At 42.1% G+C, this 18,549-nt stretch overlaps 1 protein-coding gene across 2 annotated transcripts in view; it reads left to right on the top strand.

The window, feature by feature from the left end:
* Positions 1-18,549, top strand: part of OGDHL (oxoglutarate dehydrogenase L) — a 77,839-nt gene that overhangs the window by 8,710 nt on the left and 50,580 nt on the right. Inside the window, exons 2-9 of one of the 2 annotated variants that reach the window (XM_070944840.1) lie at positions 7,348-7,536; positions 9,668-9,770; positions 10,829-10,944; positions 11,596-11,750; positions 12,585-12,731; positions 15,387-15,477; positions 16,251-16,430; positions 17,357-17,485. In XM_070944840.1, coding sequence (XP_070800941.1) covers positions 7,348-7,536; positions 9,668-9,770; positions 10,829-10,944; positions 11,596-11,750; positions 12,585-12,731; positions 15,387-15,477; positions 16,251-16,430; positions 17,357-17,485 — 1,110 coding nt within the window. Of the gene's footprint in view, positions 1-7,347; positions 7,537-9,667; positions 9,771-10,828; positions 10,945-11,595; positions 11,751-12,584; positions 12,732-15,386; positions 15,478-16,250; positions 16,431-17,356; positions 17,486-18,549 lie in introns of those variants that run through there. The other variant, XM_070944841.1, reaches the window with a different exon arrangement.

The following is an 18,549-nucleotide window of genomic DNA, read 5'->3' as shown; positions in this document are numbered from 1 at the left end:
AAAACCACTCGTCAGTCTTTAGAGCTTCTTGTAGTTTCTGAAGCAAATCGCCCAAGAGGGCTGGATCAGCCCTCTTCTGTGCTCTGGTAGTTACTGGCGCTGCTAGTTGTGTCACAGGTATGATAGGCCAAACCACTTCCTCCTTGGTACTGTTGTATTGAGGCAATCTGGAAAGTGCATCCGCCATGAAGTTCTTTCCACCAGGAAGGTAGCGTAAAGTGAAATTAAAATGGTTGAAGTGTTGAGCCCAGCGAGCTTGCTTTGGTGACAGCTTACGCGGTGTTTTCAAAACCTCCAAGTTTTTATGGTCAGTCCAAACTTCAAAAGGATGCTTAGCTCCTTCAAGAAATTGTTTCCACATTAACAATGCCCATCGCAGTGCAAAAGCTTCCTTCTCCCATATGGCCCATCTCCTTTCGGTCTCTGACAATTTGCGGGACGTATAGGCACAGGGTTGTAATTTCCCTTCTGCATTCTTCTGCAGAAGTATTGCTCCTACTGCCACGTCGCTGCGTCAGCCTGTACTACAAAAGGCTCTTCCATGTCCGGATGTTTGAGGACTGGTTCAGCAGCAAACAACCCTTTCAACTTTTCGAATGCCGCCTGACAGTCCATAGTCCATTCAAGAGCTCGTGAGGGCTTTGTTCTTACTTCACCTTTTGTTTTCAGAAGATTTGTTATTGGCAGCGCGATTTTGGCGAACGAGGGGATAAACTGTCTCTAGAAGTTAGCAAATCCGAGGAAACTTTGTAGTTGTTTGCGGGTGCGTGGTGCAGCCCATTCCAATACTGCCCAAACTTTTCCAGGGTCCATCTCTATTCCCTCATGCGATATGCGATATCCAAGATAGTCAATTTTGCTTTGGTGGAACTCGCATGTAGAGAGTTTGGCATATAGTTCAGCAGCCCTGAGTTTTTTCAGGACAGTTCGCACCAATTTCACATGGTCGTCCATGCTCTCAGAGTAGATAAGAGTGTCATCTAAGTAAACCAGCACCCCCTTATACATATGCTCGTGCAGGACTTCGTTAATCAATTGCATGAACACAGCAGGGGCTCCTTGTAGTCCAAAAGGGAGCACTGGAAACTGGAAACATCCCAGTGGGCAGCTAAACGCAGTTTTCCATTCACCCCCCTCCTTAATTCTCACTCTGTAGTATGCCTCTCATAAGTCCAGTTTGGTGAAAATTTTCCCCTTTCCTAAATGTGCTAGCATGTCCTTCATGAGTGGCAGGGGGTAAACGTTTTCCACGCAAATAGCGTTGATATTCCTATAATCAACTACCAAACGAAAGGAGCCATCTTTCTTTTCTCGGAACATTACAGGCGCCGCCACCCTTGGTCTGGCTGGTTGGATAAAACCCTGTTCTAGGTTTTTATCAATGAAGTTTCGCAATTCCTCTAGTTCTTGAGGGGTCATGGGGTAGATCTTTGGCATAGGGAGCTTCACCCCGGGGAGTATTTCAATGGTACAGTCCGTAGCTCTGTGGGGGAGTAGCACATCCAAGGCCTTTTCACTAAAAACTTCTCAGAGATCCCAATACTCCTTTGGAATCTTTTCCTCCCCTTCGATGTGGCCTATTGCCATTTCCACCCTTTTATGTTCTACTCCATCCTCCAGGGGGTTTTCTTCCCTCTCTAGTCTCGGTTTTCCGGTGCGAATGCACAAAACCCCCATTTTCCAGTTAACACGTGGGTTCCATCTACGGAGCCAGGGCAGTCCAAGTATGAGGGGTCGTTCCATGCCAGGGGCCACAATAAACCTGAGGGTCTCTACGTGATCCCCCAATTGCATTTCAATGGGCTTGCTCACAAAGCTGGCTGGGGCCCTTCCTGCAATTGATCCATCCAACTGACAGAACGCAATGGGCCTTTTTCACGTTTTTAGCCTCAGGCCCATTTTCTCCATCATTTTCGGGCTGATTATGCACCTGGTGCACCCAGAGTCTAATAGGGCTAACAGCTGCGCATGTGCCCCTGTGGACGGCACCCTTATTTCTATGGGGATGAGCATGGGGCCCTCAGTGTGATTCACCAGATCATCGGAGTCGGAGTCTGTCCTGCTGTTGTCCGCGGTGGTAAGAGTTCCCAACTCACCCTGGTTTCGGGGAGCGAACTCAACGACTTCTCCTTTCAGGGCAGTTTCTCAAGCTTTTGCGGGTGCTTTGTCAGCCTTCTTTGGTCCCGAGCTGGTAGATTTTGGCACTGGCTTGGAGAAACATTCAGCGGCCCGATGGCCTTCCTTTCCACATTTGAAACACATGAAGGGCTTCAATTTTGATTTGAATTCTGCTCTCCTCGCGCCCGCCTTTGGTGCTCCTTTGCGGTAGAAGGGAGATGACGGGTCCCCTGCATGGCCCCCTCGGAGTCGGCTTCGGGCCAGCTCAATTTCCACATCCTCAGCTACTACGTACCAACTCTGCAAGTCTTCAGGGACCCCCCGTGCTCTACAGTCTTTGTATATGTCTTCATTCAGTCCGTCCTTGAAACTCTCCAGTAGGGCCGCTTCTGACCACCCTGTCATGTAGAGTGCCAGTTCGCGAAATTCTTGGGTGTATTCTGCCACCGATCTCCGGCCCTGCTGGATACCCTTCATTCTGAGTCTCGCTTTCCGGTCAGCTAGGTGGTCTTCAAACCGCCTCCTAAGAGCCCCCATGAACAGGTTGTAATTCCTCAGCAAGGGAGAGTTATTATTGTGGAGGACCACCATCCATTCAGCGGCTACTCCCTCTAAGACATTCGTGACACATCTCACTTGTGCCACATCTGATAAGTAATCCTCCCCCCAGTCCTGCATGTGGTTCCACACTTGGGTCAAGAAAAGCCCCAAGGTCTTCGGGTTCCCATCATATTTTCCGGTTAGGGGGGGAATTTTTGGCTTTTTGCATCTGCAGGGTGGGGCCTGCAAGGCTGGGGGTCCCTGGGCTGCTGTATGCCTCGCTTGAGCTCCAGAAGCCTGAGATGTTTCTTCCCCAGTTTCTTCTTCCTCTCCCCCACAGGCTGTCTCTTCTGGATCCAGTCTGGGGTAGTCTCCTCCCTTCCCCACAGGGAATACATAAGACTCACGGTTTTTCCGGCTTTCCTCGGCATCGCGAAGGAGTTGCATCGCCTGAGCAATCATGTGGCTCTCCTTTTGCTCTTGCAGCCACACCGCCTCTCCCTTACGAGGTTTGGAGCTGGTTACTCCTTGGGGGGTCCTCCCCAGGTCTGGCAACCTTCCTACTCTCCTTGACCATCTAGCTTCCTCTGGCTCCTCTCTCAGCCAAATTTTTTCCATCCATTCTGCAGCTTCCTTCTCCGCTTGAAGTGAAATTATAGTAGAGCCAGAAGCTCCCATCTGGTCTCCTTCACTCTCTTGGTCAGACATATTTTGGGTTCAGCCCCCTTGGTGTTTATCCGGGATGGCTGGAGAAGAGCACTAATATGTACTAAGAAAGAGTTTACCTGAAATCATGCAAATCTTTTTCTGGAGCCATATTTAGTCCTGGGTGTCAGGTGTGCTTCCTTCAAAGTCCAGGAAAGAATGACCCAAACTCCATTGTTTATAGAGAAAGATACTTTTACTAGAAAATGAAGTGAACGCAACCAAAGGAAAGCAGAATCTAAGGCAATAAGCACGAAAATTGCATATAGAAAGCATCCCCTCCCACTGTCCACCATAAATCATCCAATCCAAAGGTCTTCCAGGGGTCAGGTGGAAGCACACATCTGGCAATGTCATCAATCCGGAATGCCACGACCGTTGGCCCAACAGCAGCTTCAAAGATTGTTAGGATATGGTTTGAGCCTAACAAGTTGTCCAAGCAATATATGTGTTCTGTGACTTTAATATGAATATGTATTGTGTGACTTTAAAGTTTTCCTGCTGATTCATTGTAATGCTGAGTTATGCTGTAATTAGTTGTGAACGTATTTAAGAAAGGTACTGTAATGTATTCAGTTGATGATAAGCTACCATTGTGTGAGGAGTGCTATCCATTGTGCTATCATCGTTGGATGGATCTGCTACCATTGTGGTTTGTGAACCAGAGTGAGTTTATTATTCTAACCAACTACTGTTTGTGTGGTAAGAAGATTTTGTATCACTGAACTGATTTAACTGGCAAAGACTTGGATTGATTTAAAAGACTATGAGACTGTTTTTTCACTATAAAGTAAACCTTTGATAAACCAGTTTGCATATCTCTTATTCATTGCTCTCAGCAACGTTTCTCTGTGCTCTACACTCTGCTGGTTGGTAACACAACAACAATATCCTTAACAAAGATACAGTCCGGTGGCTTAACTATCGGTTTCGTTTCCTCCAGCACGCTTCCCCCCCCCCATGCTACCTAGCTCTCCCCACTCCTGTTACTATGGCAGCCAAAGCAGTAAAGGTGGAGGCTGACACTGGGCTTTATAATAAATTAAACTGAAGTCTTACAAATGTAGTAATCTACATTAATGTGTCCATAATGATGGATTATCATTTTTCTGCCTTAAAACTCTGTCTTCTGGTTGCTCTATACAGATAGTCCTTGACTTATGACCACAATTGAGCCCTAAATTTCTGTTGCTAAACGAGATATTTGTTCAATGAATTTTGCCCCATTTCATGACCTTTCTTGCTAGAGTTGTTAAGCGAATCACTGCAGTTGTTAAATTAGTCACACTGTTGTTAAGTGAATTTGGCTTCTCCAGTGACTTGGCCTGTCACAAGGTCGCAAAAGGGGATCATGTGACCCCAGGACTCTGCAGCCATCATAAATGTGAGTCAGCTGCCAAGCATCTGAATTTTGACCATGTAACCAAGGGGATGCTGCAGTGGTGAAAAGTGTGAAAAACGGTCATAAGTCATTTTTTTCAGTGCCGTTGTAACTTCAAATGGTCATTCAAGGAACTGTTGTAAGTTGAGGACTACCTGTAACGTAACTGTTTCACTCTTTAAGATATTCATAAAATGAAGTTTATTATAAGATGCTAAATCAAGAATGCTATTGGGATAATTGCTTTCCTACCTGGGTGTGATCTCTTTGGGGATAGGCAGTGAATGTTTCCTTGTTGGTTCAACAGATAATAATGACTTTTTGCTCACTTGGTTGAGGATTTGCAAGTCATGCAAATTGAGTTACTCATTCTATTACGAAGCAGGGAATTGATGAAGCAGGGAATTGATCCGTCCTTCAGTTCGTGGAGTGGAGTGCCTCGAGGTTAAACTAAGTAAAGGCTTAGTTGTGCAAGCATCTGTCTGCCTAAACAATTAGCAGCACTTGGTTGTCCTTGGCTATCTCAATTGACCCTGATTAATTCTTGAAAAGGGATAACCATGAAGCCTCAAGGCTGGTGGTAGATTGGGAAGGAGAAAAATGATCCAGGAGGAAGACAATGCAAGCTGCTTCTATCACACCGCCAAGGAGATTGCAATGATGCTGTTCCCAGATGACACTTGTGATTCCAGGCTGTCTTGCCTCAGTTGACCTTGGTTGCACAGGAAAGCCAAACAGGATTAACCCTGGAGGACCTGGAAGGCTCTAGGGATAGAAACTGCAAAACACCTCCGATGAAAGCATTGGTGAAAAAGCAACAGGGAGCTCCCTCCATCCATGGAGTCACCAGGAGTTGACCTTCATTTGAAGAAGACTTTCACATTCAAATGAATGACACGAATAACTTAATGTCAAGGCTCTGACTAATGAATCCAAGCACAGCAGAACTCTTGAGACTTGGTTCCTTCTCAAAGGACTTCTTGATTGAATATATCATATTGGCACAGCTTCAAAAAAAAAAACCAATCCTAAATTTTTCCTGTGGTTTCAGTATAATTAAACTAGGAAATAACCCCATCCCCAAGTGTCACAGATCACATTGACCAATTGGGTTAATTGGCAATCTCTTCGGGCATTCCTTCCCCAACCTTATTGGTTGCCAGTAGAGATGACCTTGGTTCTCATGAGAAAGCTCTCTGTTGTGTCAAGTAATGCATTCCAACCTCCTCCCCCCCCCTTCCTCCTCTGTGTGGCAACTGAGGAACAGAAAGATGGCTGCTGCTAGGTTTGGTTTGAAGTTGACACTTACAATAACTTTATTGTCACTTTAAATGTACACTAATCAGCACACATTAAAATGAAATTTCATTACCTACAACTCTCAAAGAGTCATCACCTCCAACGTACACTACATAAGCATGACAAAAATATAAATACATAAATAGAAGATTATGCATATACCCACATACCCACATATATCATATGGCACAGAGAAACAACACAGTCTAGTAATGAAAATATACTATCATTGTCTAACAAGTCCATACTTCATTCGTTTTCAGAAGATGGGGATTTTTGTAGTAGATAAGCAGAAATATTCAATGGCAAACTCCTCTAAGGAAATTTGATTCACCGGACCATAGTTTATTCAACCAATTGGACCATGTACTATCTGCAAGACTTTGGTTCATTCAACATGCGAGGCTTCAGTGGTTGGCTAGCAGTGTGTGGCTCATGCAAGCCTATTTATAAAGTTTTGGCTCAGCATTACGAGAGCCGTGTTGTGAATTATCCAGCAAACCATGGATCAGCCAGTCACAGCTTACTACATTTTGTATTGATATTGGTAATGTAGGAAACCACCATAAAAACAAGGCAGGATTGAAATGCATCACTGGGTAGAGGAAAGATCACTATATAAATCCATTGGTCGTTTCTGATTCTAACTGTTGAATCCAAATGTAATAGGGCATTTAATAATAATAATAATAATTTCTTAATATATTTGCAATGGCTGCCTTTGGTTTTTCAACAAGGATGATAATAGGATATGTGTGAAGACCTGAATGGGAGGTTTAGGATACGGAAGTAGGAAAAGGGATGTCAAAGTGAGGGCTTCTGTTTGGATCAGTATGTCAGAACTGCCACCTCACTGCCAGTCCGTCATGGGCCCTGATGGGAGCTGGAAGGGAAGGAGAGAGCTTGGGGGAAAGTGAAACCGAATTGTGAGAAGAGTTCTCTGCGAGAACCGAGGAAGTCTTCAAGGTTGTTTCCTTGGAAGAAGAATGTTGACATGAGTGACTGTTTCCAAAGCATCTCTTTTAAATTTGATTGGACAAGAAGAGACAAGTAATGGGAAGGGACTAAGGGAGGAAAATTAACTGGGAAAATTTGCTGCGTGAACCCTTAGTTCTGGCTTTGCACTATTGTAATTCACTTGACTTTTAGTAAACTATACCTTAATCAACCAATGGAGTTAAGGATCTTTTTTACTTAGAAGACCAAGTTGAGGCAGGTCTGACACAGTATTACGTTATTGAAATCTTGCCAGGTCTAAGTTAACCATTTCTCACTCCTCTCTTGCCCTCAACCATCTTCTTTAGTCTTGGGATTTATTTTTCCGTAATGCTACTGCTAAGGCTCTTCCTGGACAGCCCCTCTCTTCAACTTTGCCAGACCTTTCTGAAACGAAAACATCCCTCCAAAGCCATAGGCTGACTAAAGCACCTGGTATGGCTGAGAAGCTGGTTGAAGACCATCTGGCGGTCCAGTCCTTGATCAGAGCCTACCAGGTAAGTGAACAAGAGACTCTCCTCCATTTCCATTTGAAAACGTTCTTAGAAGTTTTTAATAACTTATTAAATAACTTATTAAAGTTATTCAGTTTTTAATAACTTAACTTCTGTCAAAGTTGTCCAGCTTTATATTATCCTGTCGAAGGAGACATTTGATTTTGTGAAGGTTCTTAATCTAATTTCTAAGGGGTTGGGTAAAAAGAGTACCACCGGGCACAAGGATACACTGTTGTTTAACAGGGAATAATAATTTTCACTCTTTACCATTTCTGTGCCATGTTTCCATAACTGCCAAATTCAGTAGCATCCATCAGATACAGTATATGAAGCCAAAGAAAGAGGAAGGAAGGACCACAGACTTAAACTGTTCACAGCAAGCAACAATCTTAGAAATTGCACCGAATAATCTTAGAATCTTAGAAATTGTACTGAATAAAACAGCATTGCAGGGTACCAGCAATGTACCAGCAACAAGAATCTATTTGTTAATAAAATAGAGGGAGGGAGGGTGGGTGGGAGGGAAGGAAGGAAAGGAAGGAAGGAAGGAAGGAAGGAAGGAAGGAAGGAAGGAAGGAAGGAAGGATGGATGGATATGGGACATCTATTGCAAGGGGAAATCAAAGAAAGCTGCCAAGCCAAGGCCTTTGAAAATGAAGTGACCTTTGACACTAAAATATATCTGTGGCTATACCCCCTAACAAATGTTTAGGGGAGACTCATGTCTATCTCAGTAAGATATCAAGTACAACAGAAGACCTTCTGTGCATTCTTTTGCTTCAGAACAGAAATTGGTTTACTGTAATATAAATACCAGCTGAGCAGAATTGAAGAGAACTGTTTACAGTGTAATCGTTCTAAGTGGAATATGTTCAAAGCAACAGAAAGAGCCGTCGTCTCTTGCAAATTGACCAGAAGTAATATCTTATCCAATGCTGTATGTGCAATTAGGGCACTCAGAAGGAAAAGTCCTGTTTCCTAATTCTCTCCAGATGGTTGGGGGGCAAGAGGCTGACTCTGTAAACCACTTTGACAGGGCTGTAAAACACTGTGAAGTGATATATAAGTCTTCAACGCTATTGCTATAACTTGTTTCTAAACACCCACATATGCACCCTGGGATGGGACAAGCCACCACAGCCAACTTGCCATGGCCAACTCACCAGGGGACAACTTCATGGGATTCATTTACTTCCTTTTATTTTTGTTGACTATGTTTTTCTCAAGGAATTATTTTATTTCCTTTTATCAAAGGAAATCATTCCTACGATTGCTACCTTTTGTAGTGCTTTGGTAAATAATAAAAGGATCTAATCCCACACGGAGTTGGCAAGTTGCCTGTGGTGAGTTGTCCTAGACCCCGTGCCCATCTACTTAGAGAATATTTAAGAGAATTAAAGCCTACATTGAACTTATCAGAAGGGTTCTACGCATGTCGTATCATGCACAAACATAAGAATAACCACACAAGTACCAATTTGGGAATATTCACCACTGAAATTTCCCAGTGCTATTTTGTGATGTCACTGGATAGAGCTCTGTCTGTTTCACGGATGGGTTCTAATTACCCTTACTACCGGTTTGCAGCGGGAGCATGCATGCGCGCTCGTTTCGCTCGCTCGTGTGCTCCTGCACATGCGCAGGTCAACCATGATGATGGTGTGGTGGGTGAGTGGAGCCTCACGCCGGTTTTACTATCGGTTCTATAGAACCGGACTGAACCAGGAGCAACCTACCACTGGTCTGTTTGCTATAAGGAATGCACCTTAGAATTTTAATTTTGAAATTAATTTGAAAAAACTAATTTAAAATTAGAATTAGAATTTTAACACTTGCCATTGGATATAAAAATGCTTTTCATTGCTAATTGGACCCAATTTTGCAAACTAGGTAAGACAAGATTTCTTATAATTCCCATACCCATAAATGACAGGAGTTCTTATCTTCAGTTTGTAGGGCACTACAAAGCCCAGCTTGATCCTCTGGGGATTCATGCCGTTTCTTTTGATGCTTCCATGAATCACTGTAATTCCACAAGTTTCGGTGAGCTTTGATTGACTCAGTTTAGCATGATGTTTGTTCTTTTCTTCGCCTTTCCTACTTCCCTTCTTTCCCACTCTGACCTCTTCAGATCCGGGGACACCACGTGGCTCAGTTGGATCCCTTAGGAATCCTGGATGCCGATTTGGATTCATTCATTCCGTCGGATTTAATCACTACTATAGATAAACTGGGTGAGAGTTTTAAACCGCCTTGGCGGTAAATTAATATCCATAGTCAGAGGAATGTCTCAGGGAAACAAAACACAACTGGCAAGTTAGTTAAGCATTGCAATTTTTTTTCCTACTGGAACGTAGCAGCCAAATCTTTTTTAGTGAGATTGTCCTCTAATTATGTGTATTAGTTTATCGTAAATAGATTAGCATTTTTTATATGTATGTGGATTTTTGCGTATGTTCACACATGCATTGTATACTTAACTGAAGTATAGGCCTGAAGAGAGAGGTTTTTAAGTAGCAGGAATCTGGGGTGAACTTTAAGAAATATTCAGAAGTCATCCCAGAGGTGCTTTTTCAAGAGGCAACTGGACTTTCTTTGTTTTGCCTTGAAGATGTTTCACTTCTTATCCAAGAAGCTTCTTCGGAGTTTCTTTGGAAGAAGCTTCTTGGATGAGAAGTGAAACGTCTTCAAGGGAAAAAAAAGTCCAGTTGCCTCCTGAAAAAGCACCTTTGGGACAATCATGACCTATTTGACCAAAAATCTCCATAAATATGTTCAGAAGTCAGTTCCCTCTTCAAAAAATTAACTAAGAAATAAATACTAAAATAAGAAATCCTGAGAAAGAAAATATATACAGTATTTCAATAGATAAGGCATTAACTTGCATCATAATGTCTTGAAAAAAATGCTCGCATGGTTGCAAAAATCTCCAAGCAAGCACCAAATGTGTGTTCGCTCTACATCCATTTTTGACTAAGCAGTATAACGGAGGCATTCACATCTCCCATTAGCCGTTCTATATGTCAACCATGTCTTACGGCATAGCTTGCTCAATTCTAATCACGCAGGGCTCCCTCGGTAAATCATGGGTTAGCCAGTCACTCAGTGTGTTGTGTGAATCCAGTCAGTATGCAACCCTTCTTCTCCCCATGAGAAGGCAATTCTTTGCAGAGAAGGTCTGAAAGGGAAGAAGGTGAGCACGTGTCAGGTGGAGATCCTTGGGGTGTGGGACCCTTGTTTGACTTTGGCTTGCTGCCTTCCTGTCTCTTTGCTAATCATGTTCACCTCACAGAGTTTTATGGCTTGTACGAATCTGACTTGGACAAAGTCTTCCGATTGCCCACAACCACCTTCATAGGAGGAAATGAGACGATGCTTTCTCTACGGGAGATTATCAGGCGGCTGGAGGTCAGTGTGGTTGCTTCTTCTCCTAAATGGGACGTGGGCGATTATCAGTCTTCCACCAACACTGACAGGGCAAGCCACTGGAATATAAAAAGAGAGCAACCCCCCCCACCTCCCTTCTAGCCCTGATGATGTAATCTAGTTGGGTCATGAAATGTCTGCAAGAAAACCACCAGGCTCAGAGAGCACCAAGGGCCCCAACAGTCTCCAGTCTTCTGGTGAGGAATAAAATCGGATGACCCCAAAGCGGCTGTATCATTTCTTGCTACAAATTTTATTTAACTAGTTGTTGGTGGTAAATTAATATCACTAGTCAGAGGAATGTCTCGGAAACAAAATGCAGCCAGAGTTCCTGGGGATTTTGAAGGAGGTAATACTATGGGTAGGGAGAAACACAGTGTCAGCCTCTACGATTCTTGCTTGTTATCGACTGCCATAGTAAAGGGGGGGGGGGGGAGATTGGCATTTGGGTGGGGGATGTGAGCTGGAGAGAGATGCCCTCTGTAAACGAAAAGGGAGGATTGCTCCCATGTTCTACTGCGCAGCTGTATGGACTTATATATAAAGTGTAGCAATAGACTGTAAAGGAAAACTTTGTTGACTTGTCTGTCATATCCCACTTTTCATTTATACATCTATTGCCTTGCTGTCCAGAATACCTATTGTCAACACATAGGGCTGGAATTTATGTTTATTAATGATGTGGAACAGTGTGATTGGATCCGGCAGAAGTTTGAGATGCCCGGTGTCATGAAATTTAACAACGAAGAAAAACGGACATTGTTGGCCAGGCTGGTACGATCCACAAGGTATATTTGGAAGGATGTGATAAGCGTGTGCTGTTGAGATCTGCCTTAGAAGAACCTCTTTCAGCAAAGCTGTCTTAGCTGTTTAGTAAATACTCAGGGTTTTCCCTCCCTCTGCATTCTTAGGGCAGGTTGAGGCAAAACCCCCCGTAAAAACACAGCATTTTGGGGAGCCCTCATCACAGTTAATGAACCTACTACCCACGAATGCTTGTCCTCTCAAGAACGTTTAAATATTAATTTCACATTGTTCCTCAAATACAACATTTGCCTTCCCTGGGAGTATTTATTCAGCGAGACAGCTGTAGATCACTGTTGCTTGAATTTAATTAAAATAAAAATGAATTCCAGCCAGATGCTTTTAATAATTGGGTTAACATGACATTTGAGTGACAGGCTGTTAACCGCATGTCACACAGAAGTTTTGCTCATTTATCTTTCTGGAAGTGGGGGGGAAAACCTTCAGCCGTACAATTTCTGCTGCTTGTGCTGATTAACATGAGACGGATCGATTTAATAAAGTGGGAAGGCATTTCTTAGTATCTAGTTTCTATACAAGAAGAACAGACTCCTTATTAATGGCTATATGGATGGATTCTGATCCTATATGTCTCTCTTCCCCTCTCCTCTCCACTCCCCTTCCCTCCTGTTCCTCTCTCCCTTTATTTTATTAAGGAATCCTGTTTACTTGTTGCTGATAAATAACTATGCAATACTCTTGTATTCAAGTGCAATTTCTAAGATTGGGATTGTTTGAGGTCATTATTTGTGCTACATCAATGGATGTTTGCTTTTTGTTTTAGCAACAGACCTGAGTTTGCTTTTTCATTTCCTTAGGTTTGAGGATTTCCTGGCTAGGAAATGGTCATCGGAAAAGCGCTTTGGCTTGGAAGGATGCGAAGTCATGATTCCTGCTCTTAAAACAATCATTGATAAATCAAGTGAAATGGGAATTGAATATGTTATAATGGGCATGCCCCACAGGTAATTGCCTGGCTGGGTTATTTAATCCCTCAGCAAGGCACTGGCTTGCAGTTCCAGAATATTATCAGGGATTTGGGCCTCACTTTTTTTTTTAAACATTGGCTGTAGAATGCTAATAAGAGCCGTGGTAGCGCAGGACTGCAGGACTGCAGGCTACTTCTGTTGGCTGCCGGCTGCCGGCAATTGGATCCTGACCGGTTCAAGGTTGACTCAGCCTTCCATCCTTCCGAGGGTGGTAAAATGAGGAGCCAGTTTGTTGGGGGGCAATAGGCTGACTTTGTAAACTGCTTAGAGAGGGCTGTAAAGCACCGTGAAGTCTAAGTGCTATTGCTACTATCATCAAGGCACACTTCTAGAGTGGCATCGGGAGCAAATCACAGTTATGTATTGACAATGAATGAATCTCTTAGCAATAGCAATAGCACTTATATACCGCTTCATGGTGCTTTACAGCCCTCTCTAAGCGGTTTACAGAATCAGCCTATTACCTTCAACAATCTGGGTCCTCATTTGACTGATCCTGGAAGGCTGGAAGGCTGAGTCAACCTTGAGCCTGGTGAGATTTTAACTCCTGGTGAGATTCGAACACCTTTTAACATTTAATGCTGTTGCGTGCTGCTTTTTCCCAATTCTCTTGTCCATTGTTCCCAACAATTGGCAGTTTAGCCTTTCAGTTTATTGTCTGTTTATTAATGGTCTGCTAATTTCAGCAATTTATCTTATCTTTTAAAACACTTCTGCTCACATTTAGGTGAGGTATAAATACACTGATAATAACATTAGGGAGAGAAATAGTAACATTTTAAACCGTGATGTATGACACTGATCACTGATCTTAGCCATCGATTATATGGGGATAGATTTGTTGATTTTTAACTCTTGTGATTTATTTTGGATGCTTTTTTTTTATTATTTGAAAAGTTTTACAAATACATTTTCTCCCCAGTTTCCCCCCCCCAACCCCCCCCCCCCAAACCCTCCCCTTTTCCCCCCAGGACTTCCACAAAATAAAATCCTAATCAAAAATACATTTTATGAAACTTAAACCCCTCCACCCCCTATATACCATTTATACCTTCATAAAACTCAATTAATCTATCCCTACATAATACATTCATTCAGCTAAAAGCTATCTGATATTTCCTAGTTTGATATTTATTCTGCACATAATCTATCCACTTCTTCCACTCCCATACATAAGTCTCTTGAGTTCGGTCTTTTAAATATGCTGAAATCTTCGCCATCTCTGCAAAACTGGCCATCGTCAAAGTCCATTCTTCAATAATGGGCAAAGCATCATTTTTCCAATATTAACCTATCAGTAATTTCGCTGCTGTCACCATATACAATATCAGCTTTGTTTCACCCAATGTAAAACCCTTAGCTATACCCAATAAAAACAGTTGTGGAGAGAACTGAAGTTTTTTCTTCAAAACATTTTGCATAACCCACCAAATTTTTATCCAAAAAGCCTTCACTTTCTTACAAGTCCACCACATATGATAATATGTGGCGTCTAAACAATCACATCTCCAGCATTTTGGTTTGAACATTAGGATACATACACGATAATTTATTAGGATCTAAATGCCACCTATAAAACATTTTGTAAAAATTTTCCCTCAGATTCTGCGATTGTGTAAATTTAACATTCTGGACCCATATTTTTTCCCATGTTTCCAACATCACTGGTTCTGCAAAATTTTGTGCCCACTTTATCATACAATCTTTAACCAATTCATTTTCCGAATCCCTTTCTAGCAAAACATTATAAACCCTCTTAATATGCATTGGACCTTTCTCCTTTATATGTCTGAACCAATTCTTCTTCATCCATCATTATACCAGTTTTTTGATCTTCTTTCCATCTCAGTTGAAGTTGATTATACTGTAGCCAAGTTAAGTTAATCCCTTCTTCCAACAGTATTTCTAATGTCTTTAATTGCCATCTGCCCCCATCCATAAAAAGAACTTCTTTGTATAAAACCCCCCCGAGTGACATTATATTTGTATTCCACATGATATGACCAAGATCCAGCCATAACGGTATTTTGTAATCCCATTTGAATCGGTGCTTCTTCCAAACTCTCATCAAAGAGTTCCTAAGTATGTGGCTTTTGAATACTTTATCCACTTTATTCTCATAAAATAAATATGCATGCCAACCAAATTCAAGATCATGACTTTCTATATTCAATATTCCAGTCTTTATCCTTCCGAACCAGTCACTTGCTTGCGTCAAAGTTGCTGCTTCATAATACAATTGTAGGTTTGGAGGTTAAGGCCTCCCCTTTTTGGAACATCTTGCATAATTTTCAGTTTAACTCTCGGCTTTTTCTCATTCCAAACAAACTTATTCAATCCATTTTGCCATTCTCTCAGTTGTTTATCACTTTTAAGCACCGGAATCATTTGAAACAAAAAAAGAAATCTAGGCAAAACGTTCATCTTAACTGCTGCTATTCTTCCGAGTAAAGACAGCTGCAGTTTTTTCCAAGTCTCCATATCCTTTTGTACCTCTCGCCACAACACCTCATAATTATTTTGAAATAATTTTATATTTGAATCTGCAACTTGAACTCCTAAATATTTAACTTTTGATACTATTTCAAAGCGTGCCTTGCTTTCATTTTGGATGCTTTTTTTTCCTCCCAGAGGAAGACTGAATGTGTTGGCAAATGTTATTCGAAAAGAACTTGAACAAATATTTTGTCAATTCGACCCAAAGCTTGAAGCAGCTGATGAGGTGGGAACTTTTCCAAATATTGTCGGCTACTACTGGTTGTCTTGATCACACTGTTGTGTGGGTATTTTGGGTTTTGGCAACTTGATCAACTTTCCATAAAAGCTAGAGTGACCATTTGTTTAATTAATTTGGATGCTCTGCCATATCACTGAACAATAATTATTTACATTGTATATTAAATATATATATTTTAAAAAGCAAGGATTCCACACTTGGCCTATCAGGATGTAGCTGTCTGTGAAGATTCTCAGTCATCCAGGTCATGGTTGTCCCTTCATGGGGCTTTTTCAGGAGGCAACTGGACTTTTCTGTTGTTGTTTTTTCTTTGACAATGCTTTGCTTCTCATCCAAGAAGCTGCTTCTTCTTGCTCTATAATGGTTTTTTAATGTTTTATTATTCTCTGCGATTCTCTTTGGATTTCATACTCACGAGACCAACTGCTAAGAATTAAGCAATGTTTCTTTAAGGAGCAGCTTTCTGTAACCTCACCATCCCCCCCCCTTCTCTGAAGAAACGTCTTGGATGAGAAGCGAGACGTCTTCAAAGAAAAACCTGAAAGTCCAGTTGTCTCTTGAAAAAAAGCACTTTTGAGACAACCATGACCTGGATGACTGAGAATCTTCATAAACTCTTGGTATATTGTATTTTGCTGATTCGATAAAGACATACAAATAAGTCAGAGTTTACGTAAAGAAATCATTGCTTAACATTCTGCCAATCCATCCTGGGAGCATATGCTTAGATTAACATTCCTAATTTCTGATTGCCTAAGGGATCTGGAGATGTAAAATATCATTTGGGAATGTATCACGAGCGAATCAACCGAGTAACGAACAAAAAGATCACCCTGTCCCTTGTGGCCAACCCATCTCATTTGGAAGCGGTAGATCCTGTTGTCCAAGGCAAAACTAAAGCTGAACAGTTTTACCGAGGGGATACCGAAGGAAGAAAGGTAACATTGTCTTAATAGCTTCGGTTGACTGTCATACAGGTTCCATTTTCAAAGCTCATTCTGGCTCAAGTTGAATTTATAGAAGGTAAGTGGGAAATCACCATGGATGTTCAGTACAAGCTGAACAAATTATGCCTGGCATGTCATGTCATCATTGTGCAACCTAGAGGGGTCTCGGACAACTTGCCACGGCCAACTCCCTGTGGGAAAATTCACTGTGGGACAATTCTACGCAGGATAACTCAAGAGAGGGACAAGTGAATTGCAGTGGGCCTTGTCTTGCTTTAGGTTTGAACCTTCTCAACTTTGGAAGTCCTCCAGGCTGGGGTGAGCTGCAGTTCTCTACTTGTCCCTCTCTTGAGTTATCCTATGTTGAATTGTTCCACGGCAAGTGGTCCCACCGTGAGTTGGCCAGGGTGAGTCAGCCACTGTGAGACAGCCAGGGCTAGTCAGCCACGGTGATTTGTCCCGTTCCAACCAGGAGAGAAGCTGGAGAATTCATTTGTGAGCTCCAGAAGCTCTTTTAGGGAATTTGGCCCCAAGACATTGAGGGCACTAAAGGCCATAACCAGTAGGTCTCTGTATCTCCAGAAGAAGTGCTTCAGGATCTGTGGAAATGCAAAGATCTTCTTTTCAAAATCATTACAGCAACCGTACCTTTCCAGACCCACCTGGTAATTTTGAGAACTGCTCTTTGCTTAAGGCATGAAGTGGCTCCAGGGTGCAGCTCTTAAAGCATTGCACAAATCCTTAAAGAAACACCCACATGGTTCATGCAACTGCTTCACATTCACAGCTCCTCTTCCAATGCACTTGCATCACCTTCATAATAATCTTTGTGAATTCCATCCAAAAACAGAAATGCTTGTTTGTAAGATCGTTGGTTGGTCACTACATGTATTATTTTTAAACCCATTACAACTTAGGTTATGTCTATACTTCTACATGGAGATGCGGCCTTTGCTGGTCAAGGAGTGGTTTATGAAACTTTCCATCTGAGTGATCTTCCACCATACACCACAAATGGAACTATTCATGTTGTGGTCAACAACCAGGTACAAAGCAGAGACTGTCCTTAAGAATTTGAGTTGCATTAGCATCTTTCAACAGCTCTTTTTGAAGCTACTGTAATAGATAACAGATCCTATGTGACATTTGGTCCCGCATGGAATTGAATTTTTCTATGGCAGAAAAATATTGGTTAAGAATTACAGCTCTTAGCAGATCCAGTTAACCAGAGTTGTAGCCCCAACACATTTGGAGGATATTAAATTGGAGATTCCTGTCTATCTGTCTGTCTGTCTCTCTCCTCCCCCTCCCCCCTCTCTCTTAAAGTGTTACCAGACAAAATAATATTGGTTTGCATATGCAGGTTAACTCTGAATTTAAAGCAAACTCATGCTTGTTCAATCTTGAATTGACGTGGACTGTGTAGATTTTATTTTCTCTGTCTCTTCTGCTACTGAAAATGTTGTTAAATTGAAGAAGAAAAGAATGATGGCGGTGATGTCAGCGTGAGTGGGGCGAGGGAACTGGGCTCCGTTCTTGAAACTTAACTTTTCCCAGCCAGGAAGCCTAAATAGGCACTATCAATCCCAGAGAGATTGATAGAAAAAAGAGGAATCTTTGAGGACCTTGGGGGGGGGGGGAAGCAATCCCTCCGAAGGTTCAGGAGAAACCTAATTCTGGCGGGGAAGAAAGCAGCCCGAAGTGCTGACAGCCAAGGAGTAGGAAGCGAAGATCAAAACCAACAGAATCGCAATTGGTAGGAGAGAAGATCCCAAAAAGGAGGTACAATTATATTGTTGAACGGGGGAGCAGAGATACCGAGACTCCAAAGCTTGAGGCAGAAATACTGCCAAATAAACACGGTGATTAGAAGGAAGAGGAGTGGAAGAAACAATTTGACAAGCAGTGACTGCGCAAAAGGTGAGATATTAGGTGAAAAGAGGAAAGAAAACTCCAGCTGGATATATCTTGAGGATTGAGCGGTAGTGATTATAAGTTTAATATATTTATTCCATTATTGTTCATGTTATTAGGACTGTGAAATTTACGGAAGGATTTAAAGAATGAAAAAGACTTTATTAAAGGCGGAACTTGAGTGGTGATTTGAGAC

Source organism: Pituophis catenifer, unplaced genomic scaffold (genome assembly GCF_029215685.1).
Source record: "Pituophis catenifer annectens isolate HBS135680 unplaced genomic scaffold, rPitCat1.0.hap2 SCAF_6, whole genome shotgun sequence".
Classification (NCBI taxonomy): domain Eukaryota; kingdom Metazoa; phylum Chordata; class Lepidosauria; order Squamata; family Colubridae; genus Pituophis; species Pituophis catenifer.
Note: the sequence above shows the minus strand (reverse complement) of the source record. Positions and strands in the feature narration are given on the sequence as shown.